Here is a 14,310-nt window from a genome sequence, read left to right as displayed (position 1 = left end):
ATCAGGACAGTCGTAATGATGGGAGAAGTTGAGGGACACATTTCTCATTTTAATTTAAGGGTGTCAGTTTTACTCCATCTTTTTATTTCTCTGCGCCGTTTCCCTGCGTCGCCTTGTCCGTCTCATCTACGCCGTTTAAACAAAGGCAAGTAAAAGTAAAGGTTCGGCGAATGTTACTCGGGATAACGAGGGAGATTAATTTCACACTTCAAAGGTTCTTGGTTGCTCTCTCTTCTCTTTTTGGAGCCGTCTGATTATCTAGCATCTGCAGAAGGGTTTTGATGTTGGACACATGGTTCATTTAGAGCAGTTAGGGACAGACTTACAAGACGCACACGTATTACACACACACACACTGTAACGAAAGGGAGACACACACTTTTCTGTGCCTGTGTTTGCAGCACAGTGGTTTTATAAAAAGTGTGCACACTCCTAGTTAAATTCTAAGATTTTAAAAATTTAGAAAACGATGAATAAATTCCAAATATTCCCTCCCAACTTTAATGTGACATACAATATATCCTGTTCAAATTACCTGAGAACCAAACAGATTAGCTAGGGTGAGAAAAAAAAGGTGCAACAGTCATGTTGCATTAGTGTTTGCACAAAGGTAATCTAATGGGGTTTTATTTTTAGATACATTTTGACTGAATTTCAGCACCCAGTTTTCTTTGATGGGAATCTATTAACATCTCACATCTTCACCTAAAGATGCTGAAAGATTCTCCAGATCTGCAGTAACCTTAAAAACGGACTCAGATTTAGTTCCGTATTCTCATCTGGTCAACACAGAACTTTACACATCATCTTTAGCTTGTAGGTTTTGAGTCAGGGCATACCAATATTTGAAAATGTCTATAACTTAATTGACATGGACAAAAACCTGATCTCCATTTGAGGAAACGTGGCAACAGAAAACAAATGGGGGAGCAAAATGTTTGCAACAAACTCGAGTTCTCATCTTAAATATTAGTATTAGATTAGAAGTGTGCCATTGATGCAGCCAGGTTATTGTGACCTATTTCATTTTTATAATTTTAACAGATTTGTTTATATTTCAGTAAAACTTCATGGGATAAATGTCACATTATGGATGGAGAAAGTTTGGAAACGACTCGTCGCGGTCTAAATTTTAACAGGAGTGTGTAAACCTTGTAGCTTTTAGCCGCTGCATGTCGCCTTGAATGGTTTCATCAGACTTTCACAGTATCATCAAAAGAGCAGCTTCAGGGCTCAGGGAGGGACACAAAAAATGCTGGAAAAATTAGCCGTTGTCAATTCACTTAGAATGTTACAGTCCACCAAAATGTTACACATAGTCTGTATTTATTCCCACTTAGAACAATGGTAACAAAACAAAGACAACAAAAGAAAAAAACAGTAAATAATTCTCTGGAAGTCTTTTTTTTTGTTGTTGCTGTTTTTAAGCCTCCTGTTCGGCTTCAGTTTTACTAAAAGGGCGAGTTAGCCTCCGGCAGAGTCTCTGGAAAAGAAACCCAGAACTTCGTAGTCTGAAGGAGATGCGAGAGGAGAGAAAATCATCCATCAGGAAAATGCAGCTCCTCTCAGATTTGTCCAAAATTTCCATCTGAGCCAAAAACAGCAGCCTAATATTTGACCATCACAAAGTCGGTTCTGTATCTGTACGCCTCGGGGTGAACCGGAGAAACTTACAGTTTGTGTTCCTCCACCTCCTCACCCATTCCTGCGAGTCTCTCACCCACCCAGCGCTCCTACACTCCCTCTTGGTCTCCCAGCAGGTCCGTGTTGTTGCTGCTCTGTGGGGGGGCGGGAACGCGGCGAGGTGACGGAGGCGGAGGGCTGTGGCGCTGCTGCTGCTGCCGCCTCGGACTGGTCCCCCCTCCGCCCTCACTGTCTGTGTTGGATGAGGACGGCGGTGGGGGCGGAGGTAGCCTCGGCAGCGGGGCGGAGGAGGGCGGTATCCTTGTGGACGCCGACCCCAAACAGCTACCGGATCTCAGGCTCTGGATCCTTCTGCACTCCTGGCAGATCCTCACGTGGCTGCAGCTGCGGGCGGGCAGCATCACAGGCGTGGGGGCCGGCGGAGGCGGGGTGGTGTTCGCTCCGAGCGGATCATCTAGGATCCTTTGGGGCCCGGGGCCCAGATCGGGCAGTCCTGTCCCTCCCGCCCCACCGGTCAGGGGGCCGGCGCCGCTGTACAGCTTCCCGTTGCTGAGCCGCATCTCCCGGACCAGGCGCAGCGGCCGGGGCGCTCCGAGCGCGATGCGGGTCGGGTGTCGCAGGGCCGCCGAGCTGCTCAGGGGTCGTCTGCGGCGCATGCGGGAGCTCTTCTTACAGGAGACGGCGTTTCTGAACTCGGTGATCATCTCTTGACAGACAGACACCTGGTGGAGAAGAAGGAAGGGAGGAGGAAAGGAGGAAAGAAGGGAAGGAGAAGGGAGCAAAGGAAGGGGAGGTGCCACAGACACAAAGTAGGCAGGCAGCACAACAGGACAGTGGTAAGGCAATACAGAAATAAAGCAGAAGAAAAACAATAATATTTAAAGGAAAAAAAACAAAAAAACAAAGGAGCTCAAAAAGAAGGAGGCAGCACCAAAGCAGAAAAACACACAGTGGGTGTAGCAAACAGAGGAGTTGCAGGTGAGGCGAAATCACACATCGACAAACGGAGAGATGTTTTAAAACAGGAACAAAGAGGCGATGGAGAGGACGTGGAGATGGATAGAGATGGGAGGATAGCAAAGAGAGTTATTACAATCTAAACACGCAGAACACCAAAATGTTCTGTAGAATATGAACACTTCATTATGAAACGATGAACAAACAGGCAGCCGGCAAACTCAGGTGGACATAAACAAATCTCACAAGGACAGACACCTTTCCCATCCACAAATCTCTTTCATCCTTCCAACGTCACGACTGCTGTTATTTGAACACACGACAAACAAAATGTATTTACATGCAGCTGCATCTCTGTAACTTAGTAGGTCATTAACAAGTCAATTTATCCCAGTAATCCAATTCAAAAAGCGAAACATAGATTAAATTGACGCTTAACTTTCTTCTAACGGGGGGGTGTGGAGGTGTTTACGATCAAACACCAGAGATGTTTTTGAAGATTTTATTTTTCTTAATTCTGATCTTAATTAACTAATGTAAACCCCAAAGATCAACAAAGAGGATTTGTTTTAATATGATGTTATAAATGGCCATATTACAGACAAAATCATGGAAAAAAACAGCCAATTTAACAAATGTTGGGCTGAGAGTCACAAGGGTTTAAGTCCCACAGCATCATTACCACAGAGGACAGAATCTGAGCCTATTAATGGAAAGCTAAGTGGAAGGAAAAAGCTTTACAGAAAAAAAAGTGTGCAGGGATAACTCCAGCCTTGAGAGGATTGTGAAGCTAAGCCCAGTGAAGAGGGTGTTGAGATTCACAAGGTGCAGATGGCAGCTGGAGCCGGAGCTTAAAAACCATCACACACATCCAGACCTGGGGCTTTAACTGTGTTATGCAGCTTGTCAACCACAAAGTCAGAAGCTTCTTACTTTGACTAAGGAGAAAAATTCAAACTGCTCACTGGTCCAAAGTCTTCTTTACAGAATAAATTGAATTTTGCACTTTGTACTTGCAGTCAGAGGTGATTTGGGGAGCCGTGGCACCTGCTCGTGTTGCTCCAGTTTGTTTTATATAGTCTGAAGTCAGGAAGCAGAGAAACTTATGGGCGCTCTGCTGATGAGCTTTATGAAACTAATGTGCCACCCACACTCGACTTAGAATAACTGCATGTTTATGTTAACTTTGTTTTATTTCAAATTTTCACATAAGCACGCACAACTTAGCAGAAACGAGATAATTATGAAGTCAGTGCTAAGACAAAATAAATACTGTATGTAGAAAGCTTTGATTTTAAAAGTGTTTGTACAAGTTTACTATGTTTCCAGGTCTATATTTAGAGTTGTAGAAGTACTGGAAACATCATGAGATCAGCAAGTTGGAAGAAGTTTGATGTTGGACTTTTCATCACAGTGAGAGGAGACTCTGGAAGTGGACATGCTCAGCAGAGGAAACACGTTTCATATAAACGAACTTGGCTGGTTTCTAACCAGCTTCATGAGCCAACGCCTGCCTCACTGCCACAGAGGGACGAGCCATCAGCTGCGGCCGAAATGCCTGATACTTTAGTTTGCAGAGTTACTGAGGATATATTTTTGCACTGTTGATTCTGTTCATGACAAACTGAGCTTTTATAAGAGCCACAACCCAAAACATGTGAAGCTGCAGCTGCAATTACAGTTTATGTAATTGAAAAACACTGAAAATGCCTGAATTAAGGATTAGCTGAGGAGATATTAGGGGTGTTCAAAGTGTGGCCCGGGGATCCATTTGTGGCCCTTGCAGTGATGTTGTGCGGTTCCCAACTTGCAATTCAAAATTGCAGGTGTAGGTGCATTTTTTTTTAATCATGGTAAAATTATAACAAACAATTTTCTTACAACAAAAAACAGAAAATACAAAGTATTTGTCTTTTTTATAAATAGAACCACATCTGTGTAGAGACTTTTTACTGAAAAGTTGCTGTACCTCAATGAAAGTGTATTTAATTTATAAAACAGCATTTCAACAAGGGTTGTGAAAGAAACTCAAATCTTCTTTTAACAGAATACATTTGTTCAATCAAACCCAAAAGAAAAACTGGATTAAATTTATTTTAATTTTAAGTTTTGGATCCAAAATAAATTATATTCATTTTCTACAAAAAACAACTATATTGCTTGATTTAATTTTAACATTTCCCATTTGTAAATTCTTTTGACACTTCAGCTTTTGACAAAAAGTTTGGCCTCCCATGTTTTATTCAGTACTTTACTAATAAAGAACATATTTTATTCCCTTAACCATGTCCACATGCTCTGATCAGGGGAGCAGCTCTGATCAGGGGGGCAGCTCTGATCGGGGGGCAGCTCTGATCAGGGGGGCAGCTCTGATCGAGGGGCAGCTCTGATCGGGGGGCAGCTCCACCGTGCAGCAGAAGGTGGCGGGAAGCTTTGCACTTAAAGATGTTACACCACAGGTGCTTTGTGTAGGACTACCTCATAATTACACCAAAATATGAAAGTAAATAAATAAAAATATGCCTGTAGAAAAAAGCAGATGGTGCACGCAAACACTATTTGAAAGTCCCAAAGAGTTTTCCATCACTGATCTCTAGGTTTTTGTTTATTCAGCTGGAAAATAATGAACACTTGATGTCTCAATAAATTTTAGTCTGTTTTCATTTGCACAGCAACTTTTTGGATTAGATTTGTTTTCTTCACACAGCGGAGGGAAACCGACTGGTGGATCTGGCGTCACAACCTACATCTCATTAAATACCATGGTTACAGTGGACCGGATTGGCCAGAAAACCAGAATAATCAAAACCCCATAGAGAATCTATGGAGTGATAATCAGAATAGTCATCAGACCCAACAATGCAGATTGAGCACATTTCAGTATCATAGCTTTTTTTATTGCTTTATGTGATTAAAATGCCTGAATTCACTCATCAGGATGTCATTCAGGGCTGCAGAGGCCTGGNAATCATTTTTCATTCATGTGGTTGGAGAAGAGATGCATCTAAAAGCTGCAGGATAGTAGCTCTTGCGGATTGGACATTTGGTAGAGAAACTTTCATATTATCATAAAATGAAAAGCAATTATCAAAGTTAACGTCGTAATTTCTTGACGTCTCTTTGTGTACGGAGAATTTCTGAGCTATAAGAGTTTCACTTTTTGAGTTGAAATAATGAAATAGGCTTTAAAATTATTCCACTTGTTTGGACCGTCATAAATTACTGCGATGCACCTGTACACACCACGGACAATTACTGTTTTCCAAAAAATATGAAAAGGTCATGTGCTCACATAAACAGAAACAGTACTCGTTCTTGGAGAACAGACACTGATGGCCGGATGAGAGGGGGTGCGCGTGTTTCAGAGAGATAGAAGAAGACGCACAGTGGGATGGGTGAGAAGTAATCCAATAATGGAAACGAAGAATACCAGCGTACATGTGAGGCATGTAAAAGAAGATACATCATGACATTTAATGCCAGGGGAAAAAAAGATCACTCTACTTGTTTAAGCAAGCAAATATTGGCATTTCTCAATATTGCTTATCCGATTTATTAGATTTAGCTCACAAACACTTGCTGCCACATTGTTAAACACCAAACACTCACAGGGCACATTGACACAAACACAGGCAAGACCATGCTGCATATTTTGTTCTGCTTGTATTCTTTTCAGTCCAGAGTTGCACACTTGTACATTCCTTTCATAATATCGGCTCATAACACTGAAATGTTAGAGAGCACACACGAAGACGAACAAATAAAAACAGAAGCGGAAATATAAAATCTGGCCACTTCTTGCACACGACACAACACCACAAGACACACACATGACACACACACACATACACACGCAAACAGGAAACATAATCAAAAGGGCTGGCAGGATGCCATGGGAACCTACTGGGGTGTGTCTGTGGGGTCGGCGAGGGCAGGTATGGGGGCATACCTCATCAGTCTCTGCCGAGCGGCGCGTCGACCACACAAACTCCATAATAGCCACAAACACGGCGATGATGAGGCCGCAGATCAGCACCACGAAGATGCCCCCAATGTTTTCCATGCCCAGACCTGCAGCGGGCCACAGGAAACGCATCGTCTTCAGGTTTAATTCCTTTTCTTTTAGAGCAATTGTGTTTGTTACTGAGGTTTTTTCCCACTCGAGTCTGCAGCGGTGAGCTTCGTTTATTCCAGAGAGCTACTTTTCTCCAACTCACTAATATCAGTCTGCATAAATAAACACTTATTTAGTTTTCAAATCTATAAACACTGGACTAAAAGAAAAGGTTTCACATCCTAACAGTTGTTTTTTTAATCATTTTGTTCCTTAAATTCAACATTTTAATGAAATCATTATCAATAAAATGGTTTTAAGACACAAAATGAAAACTCAATGAATTGATAGTCAGGGTCACCGTCAAGCTTTTTGCTTTCAGTATAAAAGACAACAGCAGCACTTGCTCTGTTGTGTTCAAGGACGTATCTGGACTAACCTTTGCTTTCAACACAGCAAAATTAGAGTGATAATTCACATTTTATTTAAAATTGAAAAACAGTAACATGTTTTTTATGAATTATGCTGAGGAGTCATAAAATGCTCAAATCTAATGTACAATTTAACTTCATTTGCTGCGTTTCTTGAAGAACATGCATTCAAAGCTTTTTTTAGATTTATTTGGTTCTGCTTCCGACCCAAAACACTCTTACAAAATACGACAGACTGATGTGACCCTTTGGTTAACAAAAACTCCTCAAATCTATTTTATTATTACTTATATTATTACTTATAGTTAAGAGATTCACTGTTTGATTTTCTCAAAGGGTCTGATTGGTGCATTTCCAAGCTTTTCACTCATAGCCATACCTTAAGAATATTTCGCAAACTGATTTATGAAAGAAAGTTTTTTGTTTTTAACAGATTATACAATTACTGTCATAAAATGAGAACAGTTTCATAATCTGCTGTTTCTGCTTTTATAACCTCTACACATAATAACAGACAATCTGCAGGAGGGGGAATGAGTCTGACAGAAAATGCTGTCATCTCGCGTTACACAACATGTGCAATCGTATTTTTGGAGCTTGACCCACACTTGGCATCGAAACTCTAGATTTCCGAGCCCCTGCAGCTTCACTCATCAGCACTGTTCCTACAAGATATGTCGGCAAGTCTTACTTGTCTCAACTTTATGTAAAAGCTTTTATGTGAGCAGATACTTGTATCCTATTTTTGCCAAACGGACGCGTTTAAGAGATAAACTCTTTTTACACTGGGGCTGGGACTTTAAACACAAACTCTTACACACTACCTGAGACAAACAGTTTAGTTTAGTTTGCTGTCCCTTTACAGCGACATCAGGACAGACATCAGCCATTAGCTGCAGTCTAGCAGAGAGTGAGGAAGCCATTAGTGGGGACATTAGAGAGGATGAGGCAGCAGAGAAGAAAGGCAGCTCACCCTTGGCACGGTGGTCCTCCTCTTTGGGACACTGGCCTCCGTCCCACCACCCCCTCTTCAGAATCTCCAGCCTGTTATTCTCATGCAGCTGGAGGATGGCCTGCGTGATCTCTTCTCTGAATGGAGATCCTGGCAGAAGACAAAGAGGCAAGATAAGAGCCAGCACTGGAAAGGTGCAGCACAAGGATCAGGGGCTATTTTGGTAAAGGAGAGAAAAAAAAAAACATGAAATGATAGCAGACTTAGGAGTAAAAGACAGAGCATAGCTGCATCCAGCTTTGAAGTGGATACAAGTGATCTTGTGGTAAGTAGACAGAGAAGATTAGAGAGATAAACAACAAGATTAAATCCAGAGGCAGAGACAGTGGTACAGCTGCAGCTCAAGCAGAAATCAAAGAGTGTTATGAGATGCATCCACAAGAGCAGAGTGGGGAGATTTAAAGGGTAAATGTACTAAAAATTGCGAGTATTAAGCCATAAATACATGAAAGTTGACTGTAAGGAGCAGATAAATCTCTTTATGAAAAAGCTGCCAGCTGTTTCAGCAGATTAACGGTGAGTATCGTTTGGATGAGCAAAGTCAAAACTGCTTAGAAAGGAAAACAAACAGAATTCAACGTCTGAATTCGACCTTCTTTAAAGCAAAAAACAAAACACAGAGTTGTGACGTTACTTTGGATTATTTGCTCAAGCATCGTCTTCTGACAGTCAATGCTCCACATAATCAATAAAACTAAGCAGGATCGCTGCTTTATTTATTATTCCCTTTAACACTTTTAGACAACAACAAAGATCCCATCAAGTCTTTACAGTCCTACGCCAAAACTTCCTGTCCACCGTTTCCTTCAGAAAAATATAAATGCTTCTCCTTCCTTTCTTTCGTTCTGTTTCATATCCCTCTCTTCTCTCCCCTGATCCATAGCAGAAAGTCCAGCCAAGACTGGGCCCTTCATTAAAACAGACCGATGAATCGGTGACACAACCACCATGGGCTAAACAGTGAAAAAGGCTTTAATAGACCCAGGCACGAGTTGAAAAGCAATTAACTTCCTTTTCATTACTTCCACTTCAAATACTTTCTAATCCCATAGATAAAAACTAAATCAACACAAGCCTTTTTTTTTTCCTAAGATCTAATCACACAAATCAGCCAAAAGTACACGTGTCTGTTTAGCATATCTGATCTCAAGCAAATGTTTCAGCTTTTCTTGCAGGCAATGGCTTTTTAATCCCGCTCCTCTTTCGCTTTGTTGGTAAAGTTTACACTGCGAGATGTGAGATTAATCCCTGTCGGGCACGTTTTGCAACACTGTGCCCTTTCTTGGAAATGTTCAGTCACTGTGCCACTTCCTCTGCAGCTGTTCACCGGTTCTGCAGATCGTTCCTCACTCCGTTTCTCAGAGAGTTCACTGGGGCTATAGGTGACCTACTTTACCCTCAACTGTAAATAGCTCCTGGAATAATGACTGAGTCCCTTGGCTGATTCAAGACAGCAACAGTTCATAACTTCTCTAAGGAAATGCAACACTGAGGTATGTCACAGAGAACGTCACCGTGGAATTGAACAAAACAAAAGACGTCCCTGCGGAGCTGGCATTGAAACTCTGAGGATCCGTCCTGCTGCATTTATCATCTTATTCACTATTGCAGTAGGTCTAAAAAGTTTACACATCCCTGTTAAAACGTCAGTTTTCTGTGATGTACATAAAGGCCGATTATCTCAGGAACCTTTTAACCTGTAATCAGAGCCATAAAACCTAAAATCTTTTTGGTGGAATAATATTAAGAATGTGGTTGCACAGAATGTCATTTATATGGTAACACTTTATTTGAAGGGGGGTGAATAAGACTGCAGAATGAACAACCAGATTCAAATCCAGGTTAAAAAAAAAAAGGTTTCAGCACATGCCCTAACTTTTAAAGTGCCTGTGATTAACCCAGTTCATTATATGTTCATTTTCTTTCTGTATTCACATTCGCAGTTTTCTATTCCTTCCCGTCTGTAGTGTCATTGTTCTGTTCTCAAGCAATTTTACCACCTTATGAAAGAGCTCTGCGACTGTGACAGACAGCCTGTGATTAGGTTTCCTGGGGTCTCGACTCTGTTTGGCACTATAAGCTTCAACCTTTCATATCTGAAGCCAAATAAGAATTAACAAATGAAGGAGTTTAATGAAGAAATACAGAGAAAACAGGCGGAAAAAAGACATTTAAAACAAAGACTGGAGGTAGGCTTTAAATTAGTTCACTTCTTTAATTTGTATGCTGATGTACTTGATAACAACCCGGATGTTTTTCCTCGTTTATGTATTGAATTATAGGTATAGATGATCACAAAATGATCAAACCTTACGTGTACTTTCTTTTGTTTGGAGATTGTTTTGTGAAGATTTCATTTTAATTATATAACTTGCATATTAATTCCACTACTAGTCCAGGTGTTCGCTAGTCAGTTCTTCAAAAAGCAGATTTTAAACCTCGACCAAACTGAAATATATAGAAGAGACAGGTAGATAGATAAGACAACCACATTTCATTTTATGAAAACCAGTAGCAAACTGCTACTTTTCATACCCAACACATCCTGAACAAAAATTACTTAGTCAAATTATTCAAGGGAAAAATGTTATTCATGTGCCCAAGATAATAAACAAACCATTTCACTACAATCTAAAATAAATATTTCCTTTTGTCTAAGTTTACTTTAAATTTAAAAGCCTACAGTAAATTCCTAAAATAAAATGATTTTTACAACTTCAAAGTTTTTAGTTAAATAATGCAGCACAGTGCTAATTGTCTCCAATCTCCATACAGATACAGCAAAACTCTGCAGGGTTACGAAGCACAGAGTTTCAAGGTTATGTGGTATTAAATTGACCAATAATTTCAATAATTTATTGACGTGTCACCGGTCTAATCAGAGACATAACGGCTGTATCGGCTGTGACCTTTAAGCTCCAGACGTGTCAGTAGAGGGAAAAAATACAAAAGCCGATTGTAGCCTTTGAAGCCTGAAAAACCACTTAATCCTTATTGACGATGTTTATGCTTCTTTTTGAAAAATCTTTAAGAAGCTCACACACTCATTAATTCACAAACACGTCTTGATCTGTTTGTTTCCTTTCAGATAGTTTTTAAGTTATTGATGTTTTATATTCCACCGTTTTATTTCTGAAAGCATATTGACATTAGGATATGAAATCCGATCTACTGAATGTAATAAGAAGCTAAATCTGCCTATCAGGGAGACAAAGATTATGATTCTTACTGGAGCCATTGAACACAAATTTCAGTATAATAAGGATAAGAAAACCTGTCATTCTAAAGTGCTTTTTTATAGACCTCATATTATAGTTTAGTGTTTTTTTCCATCCCCTCTGAGTTGCAGGGTAGCTTCCTGCAGAAACATTTTTTCAGTCTAAACCATGTAACAGATTACAAATGTTAATTGTTTTTTCACTTATACAGCAACATTGATATGGATCATATGCTATTTGTTTATTTCATGTATGCTACACATACAGATATATACGAATGCCTTCAAATATTAATGTAGACTTTTAATGTTAAATTATCTTTACTGCAATCTCCAAAAAAGTACATTTTGGAGATTTAAGTTACCTGGTATGTTCTCTTGTCTTTCCTATTTAGAGAGTGACTAATAGAAATAGGCTTCATGTCGTACTAAGCTCTCAGGAAAGCAAAAAAATAAAGAAAAACTGTGGATTACTAAAGAAAAGTATCTTAAAAGTCTAATCAATAATTATAAAGTAAAACATGTTTCTGCTACTTTTAATTCATAGGAATTGCCAGTAGTTAAGTTTTCTGTAAATAAAAAAAATCCATAAGTGGGTTCTTTAATTAATTCATTTATTGCATGCTGTAATACATAAAGTAAATGTTGATCTATAAATTAATAGATATCAAACCTATATCCAGAAAAAATCAGTGCAGTGTAAGATAAACATTGCCCATTTGTTCTGTTATTTGCATTTTTATTTTGGTCATACAATTATTTCTAACGTTTTTGCACATTTTCTTCTCACATTTGCTCATCTCTACTCTCACCACAGTTTGTTTCTGTTTTTCCATTTTATTTATACTTTGAGGAATCAAGTTCCAGGATGAAATGCTTGTTACATCAACAGCGGCTGTAGGAGCTCATAAACGCTCCCTAGTCTCACCTTAACCACACGCAGCAACCTGTAATGTTAACATAGCAGGAGCGACGATTCTGCTGCAGCAATATTTATCTTTCAGTCAAATTGTTCCAGACACAAACTCACCAAGCCAGAGAACATCACTTAAGTACAACTAAAGAGGAGGAGGTAAAATAGCAAAACATTGAACAGAAAGACAATAAAATAAAAAAGCAAATGGGAAGAAAAGAAACAGAAAAGAACATTATGAAGAAAAAGTAGAGGATAGAAATAAATATTTATCCATTTATACCTACTCAAATGACACACAAAGAAATATATCTTCTTCTGTTTGATTTTAACCCTTACAATTACTGTAATTTGTTCAGCTGTAGCTCTACTGTTTACATGATGGACCTCTGTTTGCTTTGTTATAAAAGCGGTTTTTGCTCCATGCTTACCTAGCGGCATGCCGATGCCGTAGCCCTTGGTGTCCAGCAGTCCTCCTATCTGTGTGAGGTTGCAGTTGAGGCCGCGGTGATACTCGTTCATGGTGCTCTCCATCAGGAAGGCGTACTTGGAGTTGAGAACACGGGCGATGCCCTCCTCTGTGCTTTTCACAAAAACGCTGGGCAGTTTGGAGTTCATGTAGTTCCACATCCGCTGGTACGTCTGGTACCGAGAGTTCTGCACAGAAATGGGACAACGGCAGTGGGAAGAATTATCTAAAATATCAATTAAAATGTCTATGAATGCAAAAAGGATGAACATAAAATAAGATATATGCATCCTGGAGAAAAATGGAAAAGTAAGAATATTCAATAATGTTAACCTGAATAAAATATATAAGGCAAGCAAGAAAAAAGGAGGAAATATAAGGAACATTTTGGTTCTAGCTCAGTTGGATGACACCACAAATCGAAACAGAAACACATGTTTTCAGCTGGTTTGTTGTCTGCAACACCCAGACATTTTGCTTCGATAGTAGCATGTCAGCAAATAAACGCAAACACACGCTCTAAAGGTGTGTTTTTCCCTTCAGTGGAGTCTGAAAACAACAATGTATGTGGAGAATAAAAGGGTTCACACACCGTCTGAATTCAGCCATCAAGACAAATGCAAATAAAACAAACCCTAGACAAGTCAATCAGAGGAAACAGGGGTAAATACTGGATTGGATTTCACTCGGAGGGTTCTGAGAAAACACAACTTAGCCGTGGTTCTGTTGCACTGCTGAATTATAACCAATCACATCACTTGTTCAGCAGCTGTGCTGCTTTTACACTGCGTGGCTCTGTTGCTAAAATTGCCATCTGGTGGGTTTACCATGAAACAAAGATTATTCTGATAGTATTTTTAAGCCATTTTAAATGTTAGGTCAATAAACCTGACATCTCGGCTGCAACTGTTTACTGGAGGTTAAAGCTGTGGGCGACTCCAGCGATAAAACAACCTTGCAAAAGTTTCACACTACTATGCAGTTATGAATGCCATTGCTTTCACTGTGATGGTTCATCGCAATGCAATTATAAAGCCCAGACATTCATTTTAGTGCTTTATCGTGATAAACGATATAAACATAGCATTACCCTTGCAGTGAGTTATTTCCTGTTATGCTGTTAATAAGACTTGGAAACAGAAGCAACAACTATTATGGTCTGTCTTGCCTCACTGATGAAGCTCCATTTAGGCACCTCAGTGTTGACTGGGGTGAGAATGCAAATTAGAAATTTTCTTGGGAAAAAGTTTGATTTGTTTTGTGTTCATCTAGTAAAAAGTCTTGGAGTTTTGCAACTTTTGAAAAGCTTTCATGACAAACTTCAACTTAACACTACGATAAAGAAAATTGGAAAGTATTAATTCCCTATCTGCTTTTGAACATGTCATATAAGAACTGGAAGCTTCACTGTACTTCATTAAGAATCTGTCAAACATAAAGAAGTGCAGAGCTATAAAGTGATGCACAGTTTTGAAAATAGTTTAGAAATAAGATATGAGTTGGATGAATTGTAGAGAAGTTTAATGCAAGCTTTGGGATATTGGAGCATTTTGGTTTTACTGTCATATTGTTCGCTTGTCGTCAGTACGGACGACTCTACAGTAGAGTTTTCA

The 14,310-nt window shown here is 39.6% G+C and overlaps 1 protein-coding gene across 1 annotated transcript in view; it reads right to left on the bottom strand.

The window, feature by feature from the left end:
* Positions 1 to 1,307: 1,307 nt before the first annotated feature.
* Positions 1,308 to 14,310, bottom strand: part of LOC106965077 (glutamate receptor ionotropic, kainate 5-like) — a 31,428-nt gene continuing 18,425 nt past the window's right edge. The window contains exons 10-13 of the mRNA XM_015060972.1: positions 12,660 to 12,885; positions 8,060 to 8,188; positions 6,551 to 6,672; positions 1,308 to 2,366 (exon numbers count right to left, since the gene is read on the bottom strand). Of these exons, the coding sequence (XP_014916458.1) occupies positions 1,734 to 2,366; positions 6,551 to 6,672; positions 8,060 to 8,188; positions 12,660 to 12,885 (1,110 nt within the window). The 3' untranslated portion in view covers positions 1,308 to 1,733. The remainder of the gene's footprint in view (positions 2,367 to 6,550; positions 6,673 to 8,059; positions 8,189 to 12,659; positions 12,886 to 14,310) is intronic.

Source organism: Poecilia latipinna, unplaced genomic scaffold (assembly GCF_001443285.1).
Source record: "Poecilia latipinna isolate Pla-1442-1.1 unplaced genomic scaffold, P_latipinna-1.0 Scaffold1761, whole genome shotgun sequence".
NCBI classification, from domain to species: Eukaryota; Metazoa; Chordata; class Actinopteri; order Cyprinodontiformes; family Poeciliidae; genus Poecilia; species Poecilia latipinna.
The sequence above is the reverse complement of the archived record's forward strand: the minus strand, read 5'-3'. Positions and strand labels throughout refer to the sequence as shown.